The sequence below is a fragment of the Aptenodytes patagonicus genome, chromosome 2 (genome assembly GCF_965638725.1).
Source record: "Aptenodytes patagonicus chromosome 2, bAptPat1.pri.cur, whole genome shotgun sequence".
NCBI classification, from domain to species: Eukaryota; Metazoa; Chordata; class Aves; order Sphenisciformes; family Spheniscidae; genus Aptenodytes; species Aptenodytes patagonicus.
Window position 1 is genome coordinate 141,007,721 of NC_134950.1, and position 27,019 is coordinate 141,034,739.

Here is a 27,019-nt window from a genome sequence, read left to right on the forward strand (position 1 = left end):
TCGCACAATGCAAAAAAGATTTTTTACTTATTAGGACTCTGTAGCGCAATATATATTTAAAGCCATCACTGTGACATGTTAAGGGAAACATGGATAGTGACAAGGTCTTGGAGCTGCCTCAGTAATAGCATAGGTGCCCCTGGGACAGAGTCCACAGCTATTGTTTTTAACCAAGATCCTCTCTTAACAACGTTTTCTTAGTTCAGCAGCCTGAACAGAGTATCTCACGTAAGCACCTCTATGTCTAACACACATTTATCTGATTCTACCTGTGTTCGTGTTAATAAAATGGTAGTGGTATTAATCGCTGTGCCGGTAACATCCCCTCCCACAGATTTATAGTGACCTTGCACAGGTCTAGGTTTAGGAACAATCCAAACCTACTGAATTCAGAGACAGTCAAGGGTCATGGTTTCAGCAGGATAAAAGGTAATGTTGATTTACAGGGAATGAAAATATTACATCAGTCTCTTCTAGAGTAATTTTGAAATTTGTAATTGTATAATTCAAACATTTTTCTTGGTGGTGGGAGAGCTTCTACAAAAGCTTTCCTTCTGCCCGGGGCCTTTAACCCACCGCTTGATTCCCCACGCGCTCGGCCCCTTGCCACCGTTCCAGAGGCATGGGCTCGCCCTCTGCATTTCTGCATCCAGGGGTACTGGGAGAAGTGGCTGATGCCCTTGTAAGGCCACTCTCTGCCATCTTTGAAAGACTGTGGAGATCCAGAGAGGTCCAAAAGAACTGGAGAAAGGCAAATGTTGCCCCCACATTCAGCAAAGGCCAAAAAGCAAATCCAGGAGCTACATACCAGTCAGTCTCACTGGGAAAATCAGAGCAAGTCCTCCTGGAAGACACTCATGGGAAGGAGGAGGGGGTGGACTGGGAGCAGTCGGATCGGATTTATGAAGGGGATATCATGACCACCGTGACTGGATTTGGGAATGAAGAGAGAGCAGTCGGTGTCATTTATCTCCACTTTAGCTTGACTTTTGAGACCATCTCCCACAATATTCTTGTATCCAAGCAAGAACATTATGTTCTGGATAGGTGGACAGCTAAATCAGTTTAAAAACTGGCTGGATGATTGGGCTCAGAGGGTAGTGGTTAACGGGCAGTACTCTGACTGGGGTCAGGAGTCTGTACTAGGACCTGTCCTGCTTAACAACCATATCAGTGACCTTGAGAAGGTGACAATGCACACATCCAGTTTGCAGAAGACACCAAACTGGGAGGGACTAGCTGATACACTCAAGTGGAAGACCACCAGTCAGAGTGAGGTGGACACGCTAGAGGGATGGGTCCTAGGGATCTGATGAAATTTGACAAGGAGAAATGCAAAGCCCTGCACCTGGGAAAGAACAACCCCTGCAACGAGACAGCCTTAGCACCATGGGGCTGGGGAGCAGCTGTGCTGAAAAGGGCCTGGGGTGCTGGCAGACAGTGAGCCGAGTATGAATGAGCCAACAGCATACCTTGGCAGCAAAATTCTCTGCAGCGTTTTTCCAGTCTTCTGAAGACGACTATCATCAGTATCATTGAATCACTGCTGGTATACCATAGGCAGACAGCAAACATAGTGAGACATATTGCCCCAGCACAACTGGGCAATAATAGATTAAAAAAAACCCCAAACAATTCAGCTTGAATGTCGAAGCAGACTGTGGTTATCAGGCCATCACAAGAAGAGCAAGAAAACGGATTTGAAACCTGACAAACAGATTTTGAGTTTAGTAAGCTTTAAGTAGCTACACAGACACAAACAGGGGTTGCTCAAGGTCTTTCGCTGAATTAAACGTCTCAGCATCGACACTGTATTCTCGCTGCTACTCAGTTAATACATACTCAGGTCTCTTACGTTTTAAAATCCAAAATAGATCTCTGAATGGGAATATTTCACACGTTCAGAATGAAAGCCGTATACTGGATTTATTAGATTAAAAATCCATTTCATCTGAACAGTTCAACAGGGACAGCCCTGCTCTTTTCTGAAAGGTTATTTTTGCTTCTGGTTGCACTTAAATACCGGGGCGGGCTGGGCGGTGAAGGCCTGGGAAGCAGAAACACACTTTTAACCCGGTTCCCTTCCTCAGAGAGCACTCTTCAGCTCCTCAAGCATCGCTTGAACTACACCCGCCTCGCTACGGAGGCTGCTGCCACCGGCACATGCCGCAGGCTCCTGGCTCCACCTATTGAGGGAAGGCAGCAGCGCACGCCGACCTTGGCAGGTTAGTTTTCCATCTGCAAAAAAAAAAGATTAAACAGCACCAGAATAAAAACTAGGGTGCCTCGGACTGCACTGTAAGTAGCAATCAGTTAGATCTGCAAATAAATTGGCAATAATAGCGGTGGGGTTTTTTTGTTTTGGGGTTTTTTTGTTTGTTTGTTTGGGGTTTTTTTTGGGGGGGTGTCTTAGGGGCCAGGGAGGGTCTTTTAAATAAAGGACCCTGCATACTCCTTCCCCTGGGTTTAGCTGGTCTCATCAAGGTTACTAAGTAACCTTCAGTTGTATTCAGCATTTCTACTGCTCTTTTGAGAAGGAAATTGAATCCCTCCCACGTTTGAGAAGCCCAGCTTTCAGTTTAAATAGGATTTTTCAAGTATTAGCATATCAAACAGTGTAGTTGTCAGCATGCAACATAAGATTAGCACATTTTATTTTTTTCTAAGTCTCAGCTTCCTTCTGTCCTACTCTTTTGCATTTTTAGTGAAGGCAAATGAAAGGCAAGCTTGGTAGCCATCTGCAGGAGCCAGACACCAGGTATGTCTACACAACTGCTTAATTTGCTTCCAGAAATCAAAGAGTGGCTTAAATCTGCTGGGTCCCTCCACGAACACTGCTGGCCCACCTAAAGTCTACAAGGCAACACTTCAGTCCTGGACCCCCGAGAATATTTACCAGTACTGAAGAGCTGGATCCTGGCATGCCACACAGGGTGGTAGAGAGGCTAAAGAAGCCAGGATCCTCTCCCGATCATAAATCGTTCAGAGGGAAGTCAGGCACGTCAGGACACATAGTATGTTAAAAGTGGTGTGGAAACAGCAACTCTGCCCCATCTCTGGATTGGCAACAAGCAAAAGTGGTTGTAGACAGTACGAGTCTATAGTTATCTAATTAGTTAGAATCTATATTCTGCAGCAATATTTTGGGCTTCTAAGGCTTATTTTAACATTTCTTTGCATATTTGATGAAAAGTTCACAAACTTCGTGTCAGCATGGAAAGTGAAATAGTTGCACTGATATGTGAACGTTTAAACATATTGAATGTAAAATTCAGTCACAAGTTTATGGTGGGTGAATTCAATCGCTTAAATGGATCTCCACGCAGACAGCTGCTAACATTCCCCAAACCTAAGCTATTTAAGACAGACTTCATGTTTAAGAAATAATATATATCCCAGTAGAAGGTAAGCCTCCAAAACTCATTAAAAACATAGGTCTTTACTTCTTGTTTTTCTAGCTATTACCATCTATTGAGGTAACGCTTATATCACTCCTCTGAACAGTACCAGAGCAACAGTCTTGTGGTATGATTGTCAGAAGAAAAGTCAGACAAAGGCAAATTACATTCATTTCTCAACCTCAACTATATTGCTAGGGCTGCTAGAAGTACTACTTCCTAAAAACCTCTCAAGAACGATATACATCATTACCTTTCAGGTGTCCATAACTGCAGTCAGTGAAATGTTAAATTACAGTGATGCTGAAGCTCCTTAATCAAGTTCTAGTTTTACTGTATTAGGTGACTCACTGGCTCATGAAAAATCAGCTCCATTATGGAGCAGGGTCAACTCCATAGCGCCCATGACAGCTCATTAAACTGCGTGGCACCTGCTACCCATACACAGGCAACACGAGTGGAGGCATCTCAGCTCTCAGGCTTAGGAGGCAGGGATTCCTGGAGAAGGAGGGGGGGGGGGGGGGGGGGAAGGGGGGAAAAAATCAAAACAAGAATGTAGAGGGATCTTTACCTCATCTGGCATCAAGAGACTTCTAGCAAAATTAAATGTGTGATTTGGTATTCCTTAAGTTGCCAGATAGACATCATCTTCACACTGGAAGGCAATTAGTGTCATTCATCACTAGTGTACCCAAAGTCCTCTCAGGTGAACGTATTAGCACAAAAACATATCCCAAGTACATGCTCAGTTACATAGAAAGCTGTATGAAAATTTGAGAAGAGGAAGGCAATCTACAGCCCGCCAGGGAAGCTTCCAAAATCTTTCAGAAGTTTCTGTCATTGTCAGGTCTTTGAAATGAGGCCATTTTAAGATGTCAGATCGTTCAGTAGATAGATCTCAAAAACATCTACTTTGGGTATTCTGGAATAGCAATTTTTGGGTCTTTAAATTTGTCCAAATTCACATTTCCCTATTCCCATCTGTCAATGTACTCCCTTTTAATCTTCTTCACACTCTCCAGCCAGACAAGGTGGTGTTTGAAATTTGCCTGGTATGAATTCGCCTTTGTACTCCCCTACCTGCTCCGGACGGAAAAAACAGGAGAGGAATCCAAATCATGTAGTTGGAAGTATTTGGATCAAATAAAACTGTTCACTGCTAAAGACATAGTTTTGCCTTGCTGTCCCCTGACAGGTAGAACAAAAGAGAACCAGTTCTTCACATCTCTTCAAGCTCTTATTTATACATTGCAAAATACTGCTTAAAGGTTATTGTTCTCCAATTTATAGTGTTCAGTAAAGGACTTGTCCAAATAGGGAAGTTTGGACAATGGTTATGACAACTCTGGGAAGGAAAAAGGACTATATGAAAAAGAAAATAGCAAGCATGACCGTAGTTATTTTCCCATCTAAACTTAGTTTAAAAAAATATAAGCCTTTTTAAAGAGATCCACAAACTGAAACAAAACAGCCAAAAAACCCCCTACACACTAAGACCCGCATTAGTTATCCATATCAGAAAACCAATGTAGCAGTCATGAATATACAATGGGTTTCTCCAGGAGAAGCCTTAAAAAACCCCCACTAAGGTGTTCCAAAACATCTGTGTAAGACTACCTGTAACATTTGAACATCACGGGCATTTTGAATGTTTCAAAGCCATGTTCTTTGTTGTCCAGCTTTTAAAGGTTAAAGCTTTTAGGCAATAATGGTTCCTTAAAATAACTTTGTAAATAGCTGTACTGGGTCTGGCTGGGATGGAGTTCATTTCCTCCATAGCACCCCATGCAGTTCTGTGTTTTGGGTTTGTGGCTAAAACAGTGTTGTAACACACCAGTGTTCTGGCTAACGCTGAGCAGTGCTCACACAGCACAGAGGCTTCGTTTTTCATTGCCGCCTCCTCTTTTTCCCCCACTCTGCCCAACCCTGCAGTGACTAGGCTGGGGGTGGTCAAGAAGCTGGGAGGGGACACAGCCAGGACAGATGCCCCCAGCTGACCAAAGGGATATTCCATACGGGACCATGCTCAGCAACAAAAGCTCGGGGAAAGGAGGAGGAAGGAGAGACATTTGGGGTTATGGTGTTTGTCTTCCCATTGTAAACACCTGCCTGTTGATAGGAAATGAATTCCTTATTTTGCTTTGCTGTGCACACACCTTTGCTTCCCCTATTGAACTGTCCACCCTGACCCATGAGTTTTCCTGCTTTTGTCCTTCTGATTCTCTCCACCATCCCACCAGGGGGAAGAGTGTATGCGCAACTGGGTGGGCGCTCACCTGCCGGCTGGGGTCAAACTACCACAACAGCCCAGGTTTTTAACTCAGTTACAGTAGTAGTCCAGTCAGACAAGAGTAATTCATTCACATTCGGTGCTTCGCTTTCAGATACTCCAGTTTATTAGAGACTTAACACAATAAAACATAGTATAAAAAAAAGTAGATTGCAAAGTTTTCACACCATGGAATGCCAATAGTTACAAAAATTGAAATCATACCATTGAAAATACATGAAAGCTTGTGGGAAAAATACAGGGAGATAGGGAGAAAACTTGTGGGAGATAGGGAAGGAGGAGAGAAAAGTATTAAGTCAGTTTAAAAAAAAAGATACATGACCCAAGCTTTTTTTAATAGAAAATTTAATATCATTCTTTGAGTCAAACAATCCTGCCTAGAAACATATTCATAATGAAGTTAACTCCAGGTGTTGAACCTCTAAATAACAAGATCCTTTGTCCCAGTTAACTTACATGAAGATAGCTTCTGTGTCCTACAAGTCACTCCCAAATACGCCTTGACTTCAAGTGTTTATCATGCTTAAGTTGATAGATTGTTTCCTACACAGTTACAAGAACAACAGTTTACAATTCTTGTTACAAAAATAGGTATCACTCATTAGTATTTCTATACATATCTCAAGCTATTATATGCACACTCTGTACAGTGGATGTTAACAGTGGTTAAGTTTGCTTCCTTAAACAAAACAAAAAAAGAACTAAATCACTGACAGTCAGACCCAAAATATTCAGGCACCGTAATATACTTGCATGTCTGGTGCTAAATATCCCTGCCCATACAAAGCAAAAGCAGTTTCAGTACCCAAAAGACACATGCATCCAGGTTGTAAGACCGTTATGATGGTTGGTGGAAGAGGACAGTATGAGGATCAGTATGTTACTGCCACCGAACAGTCTCACACTACGCTGTAGGGCCTGACACTAACTTTAATTGTACAGATTCCCTGCAGACAACCGTTCCTGTCAGGCCTGCCTACAGGCAGAAGAGCAGGTTTACACGGCAAAAGCTGTAGGGCAGCAGAACAAACGACCCCAAACTACCCCTCTGGTAATGACCAGAATTCCCCAGCTAAAGGTAAAATAGGAAGGTGACTTCTCAAGTAGACAAACACTGGATGTTTTTGCGATACACAAATTACTGTTTTCAACATGCTTTGGTTGGGTTTTGGCTTGGGTTTTATTCCTCCCCCCCCCCCGCCAACAAACAAAAAAAACCCAATCTGGACTTTTTGGCACAACCAGGGCCAACACTAATAAATGTTTTGCTGGTTGCAGTAGTCCGTTATTGAAGTACATTGGTTGCACTTACATTACTCATCCTTCCCTTTCAGAAGTAACAGTAAGCCTGGAAGCATTGCTAGGGTTGTGGCATTTTGTTAGACAGGCAAGTAAAAAATTTAGTTCTTAGAGGTATTACTGCTAGTCTTACTTATCTCTTAACTCTTGAAGTCCAGCCCAACTGATGTTAAGGTTCACGTAGCTGCCCAACTCTGAAACAAGTCACCCATTTCAGAAGATGCTGTCTGGGAACAGATAGATGTCCCACTACCGGTTTGGGGGGTGGGAAGAAAAACAAAACCACAACTAACTCCCCCATCACCACCACAAAAAAAGGAAGCCTTAAGTACTGAATAAGAAATAACACTATTTTTCTTTTAACATTTTCTGAATCTAAAAATCTCTCTCATACTACTCCAGGCACCATCCTTTCCATCATGAGGGCACAACACTTCAGTCAGATGGTTAAAGACCTTAACAGTTCAATCCAAGCACTGAGAGACTCAGTGCTTAAATGGTTAGCTTTATACACCACACACTAAAAAGCCCAGAGTCATGTTTGCAATGTACTACTATAAAAAAAAAAAAAACAACAACAACTTATTCACTTGCAGAACTTCAAGGACAATTTGGAGCAAAGTCAACTAAGGCATGTACTTAAGTCTGCCAACATAAGGCTGCAAAATATAAACACCACAATGTTAATATCAAGGTCATGCACGCATCAGAAGCGCATTGAGAACTTCAAAGCTATACCACACAGGAAAAAGATAGTTATGCTTGCCTTCATGAAACATTAAGAATTAAGCAACTATCCCCTAAATATCAAGATGAGTAAACAGATTATGACTGAGCTTCTACAGGCTTTTTCCCACACCAGGAATTCAAGAGAAAGTGTCAGGTACTACATCTTTTAGTAAGAGCGCTTCCCTTTAAATCTCTCCAAATGGATATTTGATGGTTAGATCTTTGAGTTTGTTTGGTGGCTTTATTCGTTCATTTTTAAAGCATCATATTTAAAACGTAAAGTAATTTTGTTCTCCAGGTCAGAATGGCCAAATAGCCAACATTTTTACTCATTTAAGTGTTCCATATGAATTTACCTTAGGTTATAATTTTGAAATTTTACAGTTATTCTATACAGAATACCTTAAGTTTTGTTTTTCAATGGTGCCATTACAGTGCAACATCTGGACCACTGTTTTAAGAGATAACTAACAGAGCTTCCATTTTAAAGCGCAACAGGTTTTGGTACAGGAATTGCTGCAAAACATTCAAGTGAAAAGAATTATACTAGAAATAAACCCCTTGAAACACAACGCTACAATGCCAGTATGTATGTATTTAATAGTATTCGAAGATTATGGGGAAGCTACAAGTGGAATACGAATCACTTCAGAAAACATCTTACACACAGGAAAACAAACCAGAAAAAAGATTACGATTCTTCAAGTTGACCTTCCGGAGAGAATTTGTACTTACTGATTTACAAGGAACTGAAAGGCCTGCCTTTTTTATTTTAAAATAAGATAAAAAATAAATGTGAAATAATTACAGGTCTGTCACTCGGATCTATTCTCATAGCTTGTTTACAAAGTTATATGAGTTAATACTGACTTCCTTTGCTCCCTTAGCATGTTTCCAAGCTCAGCCACAGAAAATCAAGTCTAAGTTAAGTATTCAAACAGATGTCTTAACTATTAATTTTAATATACCATCTCTTCAGATAAGCAGGTAAGTTCAAAATCTTGCCTTGTTTGGTTAGTAATATGCTGACAGTTTCGCAAGGACATACTAGTACACGTGGAACCTTAAGCTTTTGATTTTCCTGTAACTGACTTAACTTGAGGATTCTTCAATAGGATCTTTACTCCAGCCTTTATTTTTAAGGTGAGAACTCTTAGTCATTCAGTAAGTCTACATCCATTACATATCCCAGATGACAGACATCAAAAATAAGAGTTGTATCTTCCCCCTTCTGCCACATTCACGGAAAGAATAATTCCACTCATAATTATTTTACATTAGCCAATACCAAGAATTTCATGCAACATAAGGTCCAGAGATTTAAGTACGTATTTTGTTCAGCATGTCTACCAAACTTTCAAAGGTCAGTCCGAGTCTCAATGCTGCATAAACAGTGTAACCTCCCCCCGCCACGCTTGTTCAAGCAGCATTCGCTACTGTCACCAAATAATTTTATCACTGTGCCATTCCAGTTATTTTAGATTACCTTTTATCCTTTGAAGAAAAATTTGTTTTAAATTGATATAAATACCTGCCTAGAGCAGTTTTCTTGGTTTTGGGGGTTTTTTTAAGTTGAAAAAGAACAAACAAAACACAACAAACCCAAAACAAACAAAACCAACACTCTAAGTGTAAATACTTAGGCCTAGAAGAAAAAACCCATATCACTTGCTGGCTGACTTCAGGTCTGACATGGTTTAAATCAGAATTCTCTCCCTACCCTCCAATATAAACAAGTCTTTCCACAACAGGTAACATAGTAGAGTTTACCTTTCTGCTTCTAATCAGCTCCCCACTATCCTGGTCTTTAGTTATCACCTATATATACACTCAGACCATCAGACAAGCTTCTGCGTGCATTTTATCAGCCACAGGACTGAACCTCATCTATACTCTAGGAAGATTAGAGTCAATTGTGAATTAGTTTCTCTTATGATTGTAAGCTGTAATAAAGAATGTTTACTTTTAAGTACCCAGATTCAAGAATAATTTTCAGAATGTAACTACAGTAAGTCGTCAGAATTGACTATTCCAGTTCCAGAAGTCCTCCAAAGCCAAAAGCTGACATCTTCATCTTACCAACAATTACATGAAACTGACAGTTTAAGTTCCAAAGTTTTTCATAGACATTGAGTAATTCAAACATAGCATTCAAACAGAGGAAGGTTTTTTATGGTTACTTAATTTCTTTTAAATCAGTCTTACATCATCAACATTCTTTCCCCCACCCACCCAATTAGGTCCACCTAAGAAAGGCTGATAAAGAAAAGAGTAATAAAGACATGTACCTTCACTGAAGTACTGGAGCATAAGAGATTGTTAGTTGCAAGAAGTTACTCAGCAGCCTTTTTCCATAGTGTTTATTGCTAATTCATTTTATATAGCTTATTTCCAGGAGATGGGCAGCATAAAAACTGCAACATCTATTTTAAAAAATATATTATTCATTACAATGCAACAGTCTCAATAATACCTTCTTACAGCTGCATCTTATCTAATTCAGAAATAAAACAATCCTAATCTAGTTAATTAAAAAGTTTTGTACCTAACCCTCAGAACAGTCAGCCTTCAGAAGTCAGGCAACTTTGGACCCAAAAGTTACAATCACCATGTTTGATAATAACCCCAGAAATTCTCACTGTGCAAACTATCCTGCTGAAACTATTTAACAGCTTTGTTATAAGTCAGTCGCATGATTACATCGGCATTTAGTCTCAGAGAAAGAATTGCTTTATTCTCCCTTACATAACTTTGATGTGAACTGTGCGTGCTCTGGAGATTCAGATAACTACTGCACTGCTTATTGAGCCTGCACACTAAATATACACGCCCCAACATATTAACACTTACAAGTAGCTTAGATACACAGTACATTAAAACAAAAATGATGAAAATTTACATCAAGCTGCCCAAACCCATGCTCAAACAGTTTCCCCACCTAGTTCCAACTGCACAATCTTGATTCTAATAGCTGTACTCAAAAGTTTACTAAAAAACAAAGTAGAATGACGCCATCAGAGTCTTTACCCATTCATTTTCAACAGTCTTAAATTTTTCCTTTGTCAGTAATGATTCTAGGGGTTGGTTTTTGTTTTGTTTTTAAACCCAACTTTAAATCTAACAACATACATTCTCCTTATAATATCGCAGAGGTAGCAGGAGGGAATATGAATCAAAAGATGCCAGATTCTAGAAGTTGAACATTCAAGTATAGTGTCATCCAAGAGAGCTTCCCTGGCTTTCACAGACTGCATGTCACCTCTAATCACGTATAGCAAATAAAAAGTAGAATCCCAAAATAAAGAACTATCAGCATTGGTTTACTAAGAGAAGTTTCACACCCAGATACCTCAAAGTAATCTTGTTACTTAAGTAGTAATACTGTCAGTTTCAATAGTCAAATATCAAGAACTGAAGTATAAACTTAAAATTTATGAGTATCAATTTTTCTAAAATGCTCACATTTCACCTAAACACAGACATACACACAGTTACTCTAAGTGATGTGCCACACTGTAAGGAAAGGTCCCAATTCAGTTCAAGAATCTGATATTCCCCCTCTCCCTCCCACCACACAACTCGACAGAAGTGTTTACAGTAATAGAAAGCAAACAGAAGGGGAAAACACAACATTTAACAAGTGCATCTATATACATTTTGCACCTTTTCCCTCCTTGCATCTAAAGTGAACAGGTCACCACGTTCGCTACGCTTTACATGCACATACTCTCCACATAGTACAAGTCCTATTCAAAGGATCTCTGCAAGCATCAACAGCAGTCATTCCACACTAACCAACAGGTGCTTTTATTGCGGAGGCTGAAGTACATTTAAATATTCTGACTGGCCCAGCTGGTAGGTTGTGTTTCCTCCACAGTCCACATACTGGTATCTCTCCTGGGATATTTGCTCAGAGTGGCCAAAGTAAGAGGTTGTCACCGTCACTCTTAAAAAGACAAAAACAGAAGAGATTTGTTTTGTAAGGGACTTCAGTTCCCTATTCTAGGGATGAGTGTTTCTACGTTACTAGGGTTTTTAAGGAAGAAGTTCTGGAACAAAATACATAATATTATTAAGAAGAAAGTTTTAAATAAAGTTAAAACAATACTAGTTTACCACTTCAGATTTTCTCCATGAAAGACACTTGCTTTCCTGAGCACAGACTTTTTTTCCTAAAGATGATGGTAAAGCTGAGGTTTACTCATTAATACCTTGCTTTGCAGGGAGAAAGCAAATGATGATTCGAGAAGCTACATCCACAGTCGGTCTACACCTTCCCCCTCCTCCAAAACCCAAACACCCCACCATGCTGCTATTTACGCAGCCACGAAAAGCAGGCTCTGGCAGAGTACCAGAAGCCTGTAACCACTTGAAGATCATGAAGATCTCAGCAATTTTTTTTAACAGTGGCTGATATACAAACTCATTTCAAACTATGAGACCTTAGTAGCTCCATGGCTACAGCCCAACTGCAGAGCAGATACAGTAGTAACAGTTCCACCTATTCAGGTGTCCTTACACTACCAGAACCTGTCAAAAGACACAGTTCAGTTTCAAGAACTATGAAGCTACTACACTAGAAAGCAAGTTGATTTCATTTTATCTATGATGCACAGACTCCAGAATTAACTATTTCTGAGTAATATTTCAAAGAGAATTATATGGCTTTTAAAGTTGTTTCCAACAAATAGGAAGTTTCCATACTTACTGCATCATCACTACTATGTTATGCACTTTGATAGATGCTAAAGTACAGAAGTCACTGCAAAAAAGAAAAACAATTGTTATATTTGCATCAAGCTTTTACAGGTAATTATCTAAAAAGCAAGAATCGTGGCTTCAACTGGAAATTCTGCTGTGTATATAGAGAGTATAGAGTTGCTAGCAATGGCAACTAAAATACTTCTTCAAAAACACTGCCTGTGACTGTATACTCACCTAGGTCTACTTTTATATACATAGTCTTGCTTTCACGTGAATTATATTCACATGTGCTTGCTTACATGTAATGCTTGCCAACAAAAGCATTCTGTGAGACAGTGGTCACTCCATCTTTCAGAAGCTAACCAAAGTTAACCGGAACAACTACATTAAAGCATGTCAATACCGCTTCGTCACTGATAAAGACTTTTACTATGAAGGGATATAGACATAATTTGCAAATTTCACTTCATGTTATCAAATTTATACATAGAAATGAAAATTTACAACAAGAGATCAATGTTATGCCAACTTCAGCAGCTTTTCATGTAAAAGTAGCAATTTCTATTAAAAAAAAAAGTCTTGAGGGCTTGCTATTCTTGCTCAAAAATATCAAGAACTTAGGAAAGTCCCTTTTTTTTTTTCTCCACTCATCCACTTCTGTATTACGCAAAGTGACCTTTAACCAATCTGCAGAGATTTTGAAGTTATTGTCAGATTTATTGTTTTCTTGCAAGATACCTTTTCAGACTTACATTTTCTGACGTGCACCTACATACCAGTTATACAGAGCACTATGTAAGCGTATACTTTTCCCCCCCTCCTTAAATCAGTTGCTCTTGGTCACAAATTTACCAGCTCTGGAATGAAAGGCATGTGATCAGTGCAACAAGATTGCATGGCAGCCACCCACAATATTTGCATGCCATTGTCATTCTTTTCCCCAGCACCAACAAACGTATGATGAACTATTAAAGAGTGAGTGAACACAGGTGATTCAAATTATATGAAAATACAAATAAAACAGTTCAGTATTAAAAGTTGTTTTATATTGGTATCTATAGTAATGACAAATATCTTGATTTTTTTTTTCCTGCTAGGCTTAAAACAGGATTTAGTTAGACCATAATGCCAGATATTCTCAGTTATTGTAGTTTTCTAATCCAAAAATACAGACAACCTGTAACATAATATAAAGCCAGCTCGTATTCAACAGCACATACCAGCTGACAAGCAGAGAGGTACAACACCAACATACTGTTTTTTTAAGTCCAGATTATCTGGAAATAAATCTGTTTAAAAAACCCCAAAACATACAAACCAACCAACCACACACACACCATCACCCCCCCCAAAAAAAAAACCAACCCAAACACACCACAGCACAAAACCGTAGCTAGGAAACTACACTGAAGGTGAACTCCACATTGAGCCAGCTCTCTAAAATAAATGGGTGGAAGTGCCCTGTATGATGCTGATTTCATCATACAAGTCTGCTGAATCCAGATGACTGTATGCAGACACTTCAGGTGTCTAAGATCTCCTGTATTCAACCTAAGCTGATTTTACAGGACACCTGCTCTCCAGATCCAAACAACTAGCTAGTTATGACTAACACAAGGCCTAAATTGACTAGCTGGGGAAACACTGAAATGTGTTTCGATCTCTACAATACTATCTGTATTACAAAGATTATCCCAGGGCCTTCACTGGGAAGTTAAGTATTTGTATGTGGAGAAAAAACCCAAACACAGTAACAAATACAAAACTCCACTAAGACCAGCTGAAGCTATGTTGGCTGGGTGTTCCAACTAAGGAAGCTCACTTGCTGTCTCCAGGGTTGCTCCATACAGCAAACCCAGGCTTTCAAGACTCACAATACAGTGAAAGAGCAGAAACCATCAACAACAATAACTGTCAACAGGTCAGGGAGGTCAACTAATACCAACTGTGTAACATACAGAAAATCTGAAGAAAATGAAAAGCTATAGTTTTGTGTGTGGCTCAAATTCTGTTTAGTACACTTTAAACACATCACAACAAAGCCAGTGAGTGCTACTTACAAGTAGTAGGACTTTGCTGTATTAGTACATACAAGAACTTAGATCCTGAATTGACACAAAATTCTAGTTATGGGTCTCTTATTACCAGTTATAGCCCATGCTTAGTGTCACTGTGCTGAAGCAATGAGTATTCGCACATATGTACAAATCACCTATTAGTCTGTTCTTCTAGTAACGTTCACAAACACTTGCGGTCCCGAAGGAGGGCAAGTCCACATTACAGACTACTGGCACTGACACATGACGTTTTCTCTGCCTCTACTCCAAGACTGCACAATCTACCTCCGAGCTGGACCAGCGAGCGCATCATTTTTCCACACTATTGCCAATGCTGCAGCTATCAAGCAGAAGAGCCCGAAATCCATTCAGTTCAGGCCACAGGCAGAGCAGCTTTTACCTGTCCGCATCTCCTTACACATCCAAAGTCATCCAGGTTTTTCTAAGAATAGTCACCAGCTTGCAGTTAAAAGTTGCAGCTATTGTCGGGAACAGACTCTCAACAGCACTGCTGAAATTAAGGCCACAGTACTGGCCATGAAAGAAGTTTCAATGCATTATTGCACCAAACACACAACTAGGTAGGTATCAGCATGAGTTCTATGAAGGCCACATTTATTTATTCCTCATGCATCCAAAGGGTGAGCAGATTCACAGGATTCAGTGTTTACATAAAGCTAACTTACGTGCCTTTAAGAGGTGACAGAATCATAGAATCATTAAGATTGGAAAAGACCTCCAAGATCATCGAGTCCAACCGTCGACCCAACACCACCATGCCCACTAAACCATGTCCCTAAGCGCCTCATCTACACGTCTTTTAAATATTTCCAGGGATGGGGACTCAACCACTTCCCTGGGCAGCCTCTTCCAACGTTTAACCACTCTTTCAGTAAAGAAATTTTTCTTCACGTCCAATCTAAACCTCCCTTGGCGCAACTTGAGGCCATTTCCTCTCGTCCTATCGCTAGTTACTTGGGAGAAGAGACAGACACCCACCTCGCTACCACCTCCTTTCAGGTAGTTGTAGAGAGCGATGAGGTCTCCCCTCAGCCTCCTTTTCTCCAGGCTAAACAGTCCCAGTTCCCTCAGCCGCTCCTCGTAAGACTTGTTCTCCAGACCCCTCACCAGCCAGAAGTACAACACTTTCTGCTTATTTAAAGTTAGTGCCCAATTTGCTATTTCATACCTATTTCAATTTATTCCAACACTTCAAAGCTGTAAGATTCTCTCCCATCCCAAAGGGGTTGGCATCCACTGGAACTACACACAGACCTGAAGTCTAAGTAGTTAACTCTTTCTGTTCAGTCTGCATTTCAGTGTAAGAGAACCAACATTTGGGTTTATTACCAAGATATACTGAGCTAATAGTCTGTTGGTCAAATGAACTTTCAGAAGCTATGAATAAAACAGCTGAAAGTTTAAAGAAAAGGCTGTAAACACTGCTTACCATTGTATACACATGGTCTGAAGAAAATAAATACAAATTAGCCCCTAATTTGTATAGAATTAAACACAAATTCCCTCTACCGCCAGAGAAATCTGTGGGAAAGTTACTAGGGAATGTGTTAGGGCACACACCTGCACTTTTGTCCCCCAAACCAGCGGGTCCTAGCTATTGCTAAGGCCTAAAACATTGGGATAGAGATACCATTCAAAGTGCTGAGAGCCAGGTACAGCAAGCCACTAAATAAAACTATTGAAACAACCACCATTTAAGTATTTTTCATTACTATTGAACTCACACAAAGAAAATGCCACAACAATTTGCCTCTGCAAATTCATTTCCTCTGGCTTTGAAAAAAGTCATTTTTAGCACCATCGTAATTTTTAATAAGACCCATGGGATATTTAGAGATGAGTATACTTACAACATGTAGCTCATTTCATCTTGTATGACTGTGGGCACCATATAGTCAATCTAAAAAAAAAAAGCAATGAAAACACAAGTGAGTAGATTTATATACAAAGATTAACATGTATTCAACTTCGAAAGCATATCCTATTTACCTGTTTCATATCCAGAGGACCAATGTTGGTGATGTTGTTTAGCCGTGCTTTGCCAATAACTGTTTTTGAAAACTGAACTTGGGCTGTGATATTTGCCACTTCAACAGAGTAATAGTTGTTGTTTGTTATATTTAATGTGTTCTGAAAAACAAAACACTAACAGCTATCCATTCTGCATATCTTGATAAGCACACATTTTTAAATTTGTGTCTGAGACAGTAATACCTGAAATTATGCAAGTATATTTTCCTGCCTTCTAGGATTGGGGGGAAGGGACCATCACTTAACCCCTTTCTCTTTTTTTTTTTTGCAAATATATCAAACAGCACAAACTTCTGCACAACTTCCCTCCACTGCAAATACTGACCATTTCTTCCTATCCTCAATTATTCGTTCCAGGAAACTTAGCTATCACAGGATCCTTTTCTCCCATGGCTGTTTTGCTTTATTTAAAATGAGGAACTCTACCAAAAGTCTTTAGGCAATCCTGTATTGACTGCATTACCAAGAAATCAAGAAGCACGTGAAAAGAACTCCTTTAAGTTTTAAGGTGGATAAGATATCATTTTTCCTCAAAACCAGTTGACAAATGCATAATACCAGGAGAGCATTTAATAATATTCCTACATACACACACACCCCACATTTCACTTTATTCCAAAAGTAATGCAGAGAACTCAAAGTCACTGTTCCTATGAAAACAGAAGACCCAATGGTAGCTTGCAACTACACCTCTATTAGCTATAGCTACAGGAACCAGCCACAGCAGGTCCAGTTACATTTTTCAAACTGGTCATTGTATCTGCTTGTATTTCTTAAGGCACTAACTAAGCTTACCAGTTAGACCACAATTTCTATGTATATTAAACTGTCACAGTAGCACCTCTTGTTGCATTTATGCATTACAAACATCCAAACAGATAGCTAGACTTACCGTAATATTTAGATATATTATACGTCTACCCTGTTCATAAGTGACATATACTGACTTCACACCAATGTATTCAACGTCGATTGAGCGAGGAAACAGGAAGAATACAGCCAGCCCAGAAAGCAGTAAACATACAATTACAGAAGCAGTCACGTAGAGCTTTCTGGAGGAAAAAAGAGCACATTTCAGTCTCAAAAGCACATTAAACAATAGTGGCATGTTATTTTCTTTTAAGTGATAAGGAGCATGACTAGTCAATACAACTAGTTCAGTCTATTTCTACCTTCCAGTAGCTTCCAAAGGGGAAAAAAAGCTATGCTGCACTTCATGTCTATGTCTCAGAGATGTTACTCTTGTATGTACATCAGAAATCAAGTTTCAAAACATGTGGTTATCCCAACATTTGTAACTTAAAGAGGAAAATGGAAGTAGTAAATATTTATGTGCTTTGAAACATAAGCACTTCCCTCTTAAAATTTATTTATAGCAGAACTTTTGTCCCTATTCTGCAGGACTCTTGCACAACACACCCAGAAAGAAGAATAAAGCTCTTGTACGCCTTACATGAGATTCTTTGTCATAAAAGACTTTCAGGGAAGTGTTAAGACTCCTGCTAAGGAACAGGAAATTCACAATTAACCTAATATAAAAGGGGTGCGTGCGTGTGTGAGAGAGAATTAAAAATACACAAATAAAAGGCTCTACTGCAGCTCAAATTATCTCAAAATTAGAACACTAAAGTAATATGTTTCGAATTTGTACTACTATTACATCAGATATACGATCCAGGATAGTATTATGTGAAGTTACCGTATTTTTTTTTTCCCTGGTACTCATTTCTGTTTACTACAGAAACATCCAAACATTAAGAAAAAAACCAAAAAGTATCAGAACAAGAAGCCCTGAGCACTGTAATTAAACCTTTAAGTAGATCCTAGGGAAAAAAAAAATTCTATATCAGAGTGATGAATTTGTTGATTTTGCTGGCTGCTCAGAGCTTTACAAATGAATTTCTAGGCGACTTACTTTGTAGTAGTGGCCCAAAGAAGTTATCACTTTACTCAGACTTTAACACTGAAGATATATCTGCTTAGATCAATTAAGATGCTACAGAGTGATAAATTCTTGCATAATTACTGTAGACATTCAGATAAATAACTACATGAAGAGATTATACAGTGTTACTTAGCTTCATAAGACATACTGTGATGGGAGTATGCACACCTGTTAATACATAACTCTCCAAGCGTTAGAGGTTAAGGTTGATATTACTCACGAGCAGGGTTCTTTAAATACTGAATGCAAGAAAACATTCCAGTGATACTTGCTTGATTCTTCTTGACACTATCTCCTCTAAATTGCTGAATTTTAACTAGGAGAGAAGAATTAATTCTAGATTCATATATCAGAACTAACTATTAACTTACGTTCTTCTTGGCCTCAGTCTCTGATCACTGTATGGAATTAACGCTACCAGCTGATTTTCCTGCCCTGGAAACAAAAACACCCTTTCAGAATTTAGACAAACAAAGAGTAAGTATTGTTGCAGTCACTTCAAACAAAGACTGCCCATTATAACTTAAGGGCACCAAAGAATAAACACTGAAGATAAACATTTAAATTCCAGATAGGCCCGAGTGGAATACTTCTGTAGCTTATGTCACTTTCTGAAATAGATCATGGCTTATACAAGACAGAGGAAAAAACGCCAAGCCCACAAAGACCAAAACAGCAACAAACTGCCTCTGTGCTGCATACATGCACAGGAGGCAGCATGCCTCTGGCACCATTTCCTCGAGAGAAACGGAGGTACATAACAGCTTCCAGCTCTCTATGCCAGACCATATAAAGTCATAGGAAAAAACATTCAGAAGCTCGGGCAGCAAGAACTGTTCCAGAAGGCATTCTACATGTACTCTTCTGAAAAGCAGAAGTCAGGTTTGTTTAAGAACAAATACATGCATCAATTTGGGTGGCTTTGGCAACACAAGTTATATATACACTGCATTCTGGAAATCACTGGTATATACAACCACTTCTCATGGGACTGAGCTGCAGCACCCTGGAAGCCAAAAAAGTATCTACTGGAATTTCTCCAAGCAACAAGTTACTTCACTAGACAGCATTTTTAAAAGGGGGATATCTTAACAATAGAAATAAAAAAACACAAGCACAGATGAGCTGTTGAAAATACATGGACTACATCTGCCTTTACAGCTTTTGCTCTTTGCTGTACAAGAAAATGGAATTGAGATTCATCTGTATGAGAACAGAGAAGCCTCAAGACGAAGTCTGATTTGCATTTTTTAAGCCAAATGCAGAATTTGACCAGCATTATCACTCAGCTAATCAACCACCTAGAAGTGATTCCATGCTGAATCACTAAGCTGAGCAAAGCATGCTAAGCAGTTAGTAGTAACATCAACCTTCTAAAAAACCTCTATCAGTTTAAAACAGATTTTCATCTCAGCTTCAATGAAGCATCTTCAACCTTTGAACAAAACAGCACCGTCCTACTTTCATACTTTATCATGCTGAAAAGCTAAATCTGTCGAAGTAACGAAACACAATTTCATGTGTTTATTTTACAGTTTAGCCATCACATCACGTGCTACAGTATTCCCTACTAGTCATACAGTCATTCTGTGAACACTTAATTTTTTCCCCTCTCCCCTTAAAAAGCTCCAAACATGATTTTCCCCCCCCCCCAAAGTACTGAAAAATAATTAAAAAGACAGCCCTACTTGTTCTAATAACTCATGTAAAGTTCTAGCTTTAATCACATTATTTCATTAGAATGTATGGACACCATGCATTTTTAATAGTTACTGCAAAATGCTTAATAAATTAACTCACATTTGTCTAAGTATTATATCCAAGAATCCTATAGTCAAAGAAGTAAGCTTTTGAACATAGGAATCCCGCTATTACTGCATTTTAGCTAGCACTATTTTGAGTAAAACTTGCCATTGATAGTATCAAGTATTTCAAGTCAGCAAGCTACCAGAACAAACTTCCTTCTCTATAGTCTTTCAGTTAAGATAATTTTTAGTTGCATAGCTTTTCCACACTTCAAATTTGCTGAATTCAGAGGTACTCAAAGAATACATCATAGTACAAGGTTTAACAGCTAAAACACAAACCTCTTCTGATATTTGCAACTGTTTAAATATCCTGTGCCCCTGCCACTTATTTGCCGGTGAGACAGAAGTATGTGAAATATACCAGAACCTAATCTGACTGAAGCACATGTACAAGGACAATATGGCACAGACATCAGTCAATTTTCCTGACCTCCTAGTCAAAATCAGTTCTGAGAGCTTTTACACCCAATAATCTATTTTAGATAAGAGTTCTGGTAAAACCTATGCTTCCCCCCACCCCCAGCTTTATATGTTGAGCATGACATCATATGGTATGGAATATCCCCTTGGTCAGTTGGGGTCAGCTGTCCCAGCTGTGTCCCCTCCCAATTTCTTGTGCCCCCCCAGCCTACTCGCTGGTGGGGTGGGGTGAGAAGCAGAAAAGGCCTTGACTCTCTGTAAGCACTGCTCAGCAGTAACTAAAACATCCCTGTGTTATCAACACTGTTTTCAGCACAAATCCAAAACATAGCCCCATACTAGCTGCTATGAAGAAAATTAACTCCATCCCAGCCAAAACCAGCACAAGTACCAAACACGAAACCTCATCAGTTCCTCCCCACATCAAAGGGAAGATCTTACAGCTGAAACAGAAGGCTGTGCCCTGGCACACTGCATTTGCCACTCTCTTCTTTTGCCCAGTTTCAGATATCCTGCATTCACTTTCAAAGGTCTGTTCTAAATAGCTATTCAGGTGGCTTATCATATAGGAGAGAAGTGTAATAAAACTCAATGTTTTATTAGAAGAAAAGGAAAAGCAAAGGATGAGGGCAGCAAGCAAACAAAACGGTTAGGCATGAAGACTAATGCTGTGCAGCCTACTCCTTCCCGAGACAGCCCAAGATCCTATATATTTTCAACTCCCAGCTGGGGTCCTCTGCCTAGCAGGGACAAAGGAAGGGCAAAGGAAAACGAGGGGCACTGACAGCAGCGAGGGCAGAAAATTCACTATAAATGATCAGGGAAAACGTATTGTAGCACAGGTCTACTTTTCACTCTCTGTATTTGCAGCTATTTTTGCAAAGTTATCTATTGATTCAAATAGTTTAAAATAGGTAGTTAAAAAACCGCAATGTCACAAAAATAAAGGTTTGCAAATTCAACTTGCAAGAGCTAGAGTTATGTGTGAATTTAAAGCTGAGAAGCAAGTAACACTGGCATTGTACAGACAGAAGACCCAACAGGTAATAGCCAAAGCTGACTCAATTGGTTTCATTCATCCAGTGTAATCATAACAAACTGCTTAGTGCTAAAAAGTAAAAAAGATGAAAAAACTTCACCTTGACTAGGAGAGCTATTTGTTATGGATTATTACAGTTACGACTGCACATGGTTATGAGGTAAATTTATAGGTTAAAAAAAGAAATAAAGAAAACTTACCTCGTGGAATTCTTCCTGTTCCCTGGCAAGTCGGGCAGGTGACGCTGTCTCTTCCTGTAAATTCCACATAGGGAAACTGCGATACATCTCCACATCTGCCATCTTCATTGTGTGACTCTGAGTGAACTAACCCATTCCTCATATTATCAGACACTGTGCCTCCATCATAGCCATCTTCCTTGCACGTGTGCATAGGCAGGTGAGAAAGTGATTTTCCCATGTCTAAAATAAAAGTCAGAAGAAAGCTTTCAGGGAGAAGGATTCAAATATGGCCTGCATTTATTCCTCCGCATTAGGTAACTGCTAGTCTATGGTCATTACTCCGACAAGACTCCCGTTGCCCTCTGTTCAGATCCCTTAAGACCTGCAAAGCGCTAAGGCCCTGTCAAGCTGGAGTCAATCCCAAGCTGTAAGAACCTGAACTAACTGGGAGCTTTGCTCAGATCTTCCAATACACACAGGTTGAAGGGGGATCGGTGAGAGGCTTTTGAGTTAGAACAGTACAATTGCTGGCAAAAGGTTGCAACAGTTTAGCAGTGCTTTTCAAAGGACTGTTATTGTACAGACTTTCACACAACACATTAAACTTTGTATAAAAAAAATTCAAGACTGGGCTCTAGAAAGCAAGTTTGCAATTTTCAGTGGATTCTACACACACTACAGACCCAATTCTAATAAGCTTTTTAGGTTGGACTTGTTTCGAGAACACAGGATCAGCTACTAGTTTCCAAGCTAGAAATATAAATCTCCAGGTGTTTATAAACTGATGATTCCCTTTAACCCAAAAGAGGGCTGATTCACAGCAAAGTCAAGGAAAAAACAGGAGTTACTTTAACATAGCTGCTGGCAATACGTAGCATTTATAAAGACTTTTTAAAAATGAAGTATTAATTACAAAAGCATTTTTGCTACCTATGCAAATTTTAAAATTTTCTCATTACTGTAGCTTTTCAGCCATGACACTGAAACTACCTTGAAACACAGAACACTTGAAACTAAAGGCTGTAATGAAGTGATGCAAGTGGAAACCTTCCTAATTTGCAACAGGTGGAAAACAAACTCAAAGTTAAAAAAATAAATCTGTACAGCAGTGGCAATCAGTTGTCCAGCTTATCCCCATAACCCATTTTAGTTACTTAACACAGAGACACCAGCCACTCAATTCACCAGTGTCTTGGGGAACAGGATGATTTAAAAAGCGTATGCAAAACTTCAGTTTTTCCATTGTAAGTGGTATTTTTAAAGCAGCTGCTGGTAATTACCATGCTGATTCACTGAGAAAGGAAGCCCTAAGAGGCAGATTAAGAGAGCTAACCAAGTCAGAATATTTTAAACCAACCACTCAAGACAGAACAGAAAGATCTCAGATATGGTGAGGGTAACACAAGCACTACATGAATTCATTATATTGCCACAAAGGCTAGGTAAATGTAGGAGGGGAAAAGTAATTCAACAAATGCCAACAAGTCCCAGTTACTGTTTCAGCAAATATGCAGCATTATTTTATTCATTTAAGTCATTAAACCCTTACAAGAAGGAAAACTATTTATCCTTATGCTGCTACAGCACTGTTTAAACATTCTAAGTTTGGGAGCTGTTCACTAACGGAAATTGTTGAATTGAAAAATTAAAACTATTGAACTATTGAAAAAAAATTTTCTGAAAAAGCTGTTGACAATGTTGACGATTATTCCACATTGGGTTTTTGCTTACTGTTCTCCTTGTAGCTGACCTACAGCCTTCACACTACGAAACTTGAGTCTTGCAGCTTAGGCAATAGCTGTCACAGTTACCGGTCTGAAAGCTTAGGGACCAATCCCTGGTGCTGTTGTGCTACAACTGCATTCAACTTACCTGCTCCACTGATGGTAGGCTCAGGCTATGTCTACATTAACAACCAAATACAGAACAAGCAGCAACTCCATAGAAATAAACAGTTATTGAGGATCCAACATCCACACTATACAAGTTTTTGTGTGTTTACTTCATACTACCTCTTGTCTAGACTGACAACACCCACTGACAACTGAAGTGCACCTTCTAGTTTTAGCTTCTTCCAAAATGAAAAAAATTTATGCACTCCCAGATCACATTGTGACGTGAACCAAAGTGCAGCAAGCAAGGATGACTGGGAATGCATTTCAAGAGCACACTCGTTATCTGAATTAAAATACTAATGCAGATGTATTCTCCAATGCCAACTGTACCTGAGCTTCAATAATTAGAATTTAATAGTGTTGTTCTACTGCCACTTAGGAGATATATCTCAGTTCACTAATGAGAAAACAGACAACCACCTTCAAGTGAAATGTGTTCCTCCAACATGCTCCCCCCCCCAACCAAGCACTGAACCTTATTACAGCTGACCAAAACTCAAGAACACTTTGTTCTTCTATCCAGCACTTATATGCTGAACAGTAGTAGTTCTGAGAATATATCATCTTCATATGTGACAGCCTCTATACTGTCACCAAAGTCACAAACCCTACTTCCTTAACAGCTATGCTTTGAGCCAGTCTCTCCCTCGTAACTGATGTATACGCTCCAGTCTCCTTGGACTTGTCTGGAGTTTCCTTGAACTCACAGTCTGTTAGAAAGAGTTTGGTAAATTAAAAAACGTTGTGGTAAGTGGCTTTTGTTTAAGATGTGCCCTTCAGCTTGCTATGGCACTGCAGCATGATAGTACACAGATAAAACCCAAAAAGTGTCCTAGGCACACAGAACCACCACATCCTGAGTTACATGCAAGACTCAGGGAAAAAAAATTTTTGTTTATAAACTCAGTGAAACTTTATAGAGTTAAACTAGATTATTCTTCTCCAAAGAGTTGGGGTGGTATTCTTAGCCCTTATACGCAAATATATAAACTTGAGGTTAGAAACCTACTTCTTTTTCAAAACAGCAAAAGGTTTTTAAGCGCGACCATCTTCTGCCCTGTCAGCTGTGGCTTAAGCACAAACACCGCAAGCTCCTCCGAAACAGAGAAAGCTGCAAGATAAAGCGATGACTTGGCAGTCACAAACTCGCTCAGCAGGGGCAGGCATCTCCAGTGCTGCCTTTCACGACCCCTTCAGAGACCCACCTCTCAGACACAGCCTGCTCGGTAAAGCTGGCGCTGCCAAAAATACAAGGGTCAAGAACCTCCTCGAGATTTACGGGTTTTCTCGCCCGTCAAGCCAGAGCGGCAGCTGCTCTCGCAAACATGGCGAAGTTTCCAGCCGGCGGGTGCGGACCAAGGCCCGGCGATCGCGGCCGCTGCCGGGCTGCCCCGGGCGGGCCCCTGCACCCGGCCGGCCGGCGGGTGGGGGTCTCGGCGCGGAGGGGCGCGGGCAGCCGCCCCGGCCGCCCGGAGGTAAGCAAGGCCCCGCCGTCGGCCTGCCCAGGCCTCGCCGAAGCCCACGAACCACCGCCGCGGCCCCCCGCCCGGCGCCCAGCTTCGCCGGCCTCGCAGCCGCAGGCCGCGCTCGGCCCGGCTACCGCCCCAGGCCTGCCGCCGTCCCCCGGCTCCCCTCCGCCGCTGGAGCGACCCTCCCCACCTGCGGCGCGGGCTCCGCGGGCCGAGCCGGGGGAGAGCGGGCTGCGCCGGGCACGGGGGCGACAGGACCGGAGGTTCCAGGTGCGACGCAGCTGCCCCGGCGCTAAACCCCGGATCCGGGGCGTGCGCAGGCGCGGGGCGGCGCCGCGTCGGTCCCGTCCCGTCCCGTCCCGTCCCGCCGCTGTCGGCCGCGGGCGGGGCTGCGCTCTGTTCTCCGCGGGGGCCGGGGCGCGGGGGTCCCCGTCGTTCCCTTCACCGTTCCCCTCACCGTTCCCCTCACCGTTCCCCTCGCCGCTGGGCGCCGAGCCGGCGGCTGCTGCTGCCGCCCGGCCGGGCCGCGCCTGCCAGCCCTCCCGGTCGGCGGAAGGCTCGGGAATCGCACAGAAACCGCCGTCCCGAGCGTGAGGCGGTGCCCGGTCTGAGGGGTGAGAGGTGCTCCCGCTCCCCGGGCCCCAGGGTAGGGGTAGAAGCAAGGGTAAGGGAAAGGGAAATCAGGAGACGCCGCAGCCCCTCTCCGCAGCTAAGGGACGGAGGGCAGAGCGGGTTTCCTCCCTAAGTTTCGCTGGCAGCAGTCGTTCGCTGCTCTGCCTGCAGCTGTGTGCTCCACATAAGCTCTGCGTTGCGTTAATCACAGGAAAAAAAGCGGGGATTTTTCTTCCCGCAACTGAGTTTACTTCGCGGTACCTTCACAGCCACCATCGTTACTTTCTGTTCCCTGTTTGATGATAGCTCCGGTGGAAGCAACTCGCCACACTCTGCTCCGGGGGAAATGAGATGCTCGAGCAAGGGAAGCTATGGCAGGTCAGCAAAAGAGGTGTAAGAAACGAGACGCGCTACCGCTGCAATTCAGTTTTATAACTCATGTCACATTATACAAGGTTGCTTGTACAGCTGATGTTTATTCAGGGCATGGGCAGTGAGGTGTTCTCCAAGCGATTTGCCAGAGCAAAATGAAGTACATTGGAAGTGAATAACTTGTGATTTTTGCTCTTTGTGTGCCTGCATCTGGTCCGTGAAAACCACTACCCAGTGACTATGGCAACACGGGAGACCACTGCTGTGTGGGGATGTGGGGGCAGCAAAGGGACAAGAGCTGCACAGAGGGGACGCAGCGTGGGATGAAGGAGCTTGGGGGACCAGGGAGGAGCTCTGCCTGGTTTGGGAGCCTCGTCCCAGCTGCAGGAATGAGTCAGGCTGGGGGAAACCCTGTGATTCACCCCACGTGTCAAAGCGCAAGAGCAAGCATAGGGGTAGGGCTCGAGGGAGAGGATAAGGAATCGAGGTCCTTACGACAGCTTGGGGTGATCACGAGGCTGGGGCAGGGCGCCAGGCTGCTCCAGAGGCCGGGAGGAGACAGGCTGCCTCCAGCAGCCACCAGAGCCTGTGCAGCTGTGAGGCCACCTGCAGTACGGCCCTGCCGGCAGCATGCCCGGCACCTGGCTGCAGGTCCAGGAAATGATCAGCACAGAAAATAACCTTCCCCCACCAAAACATGTGCTCAGAGGAAAAAGGTCTGCACGTATCTTTACCTGGGCCAATGCCA

At 41.4% G+C, this 27,019-nt stretch overlaps 1 protein-coding gene across 2 annotated transcripts; it reads right to left on the minus strand.

The window, feature by feature from the left end:
• Positions 1 to 5,771: 5,771 nt before the first annotated feature.
• On the minus strand, positions 5,772 to 25,575 carry TMEM106B (transmembrane protein 106B). 2 transcript variants are annotated; one of them, XM_076331419.1, is made up of 8 exons: positions 25,478 to 25,575; positions 21,942 to 22,163; positions 18,846 to 18,909; positions 17,422 to 17,581; positions 16,488 to 16,628; positions 16,349 to 16,398; positions 12,425 to 12,478; positions 5,772 to 11,662 (listed from the first exon to the last, which is right to left on the minus strand). In XM_076331419.1, the coding sequence occupies exons 2-8, from the start codon at positions 22,159 to 22,161 to the stop codon at positions 11,524 to 11,526; spliced, it is 828 nt and encodes a 275-aa protein (XP_076187534.1). In that variant the 5' UTR covers positions 22,162 to 22,163; positions 25,478 to 25,575; the 3' UTR covers positions 5,772 to 11,523. The 2 variants fall into 2 exon arrangements, with proteins under 2 accessions (XP_076187534.1, XP_076187535.1); XM_076331420.1 differs by lacking the exon at positions 25,478 to 25,575 and adding an exon at positions 25,024 to 25,184.
• Between the last annotated feature and the right edge of the window lie 1,444 nt (positions 25,576 to 27,019).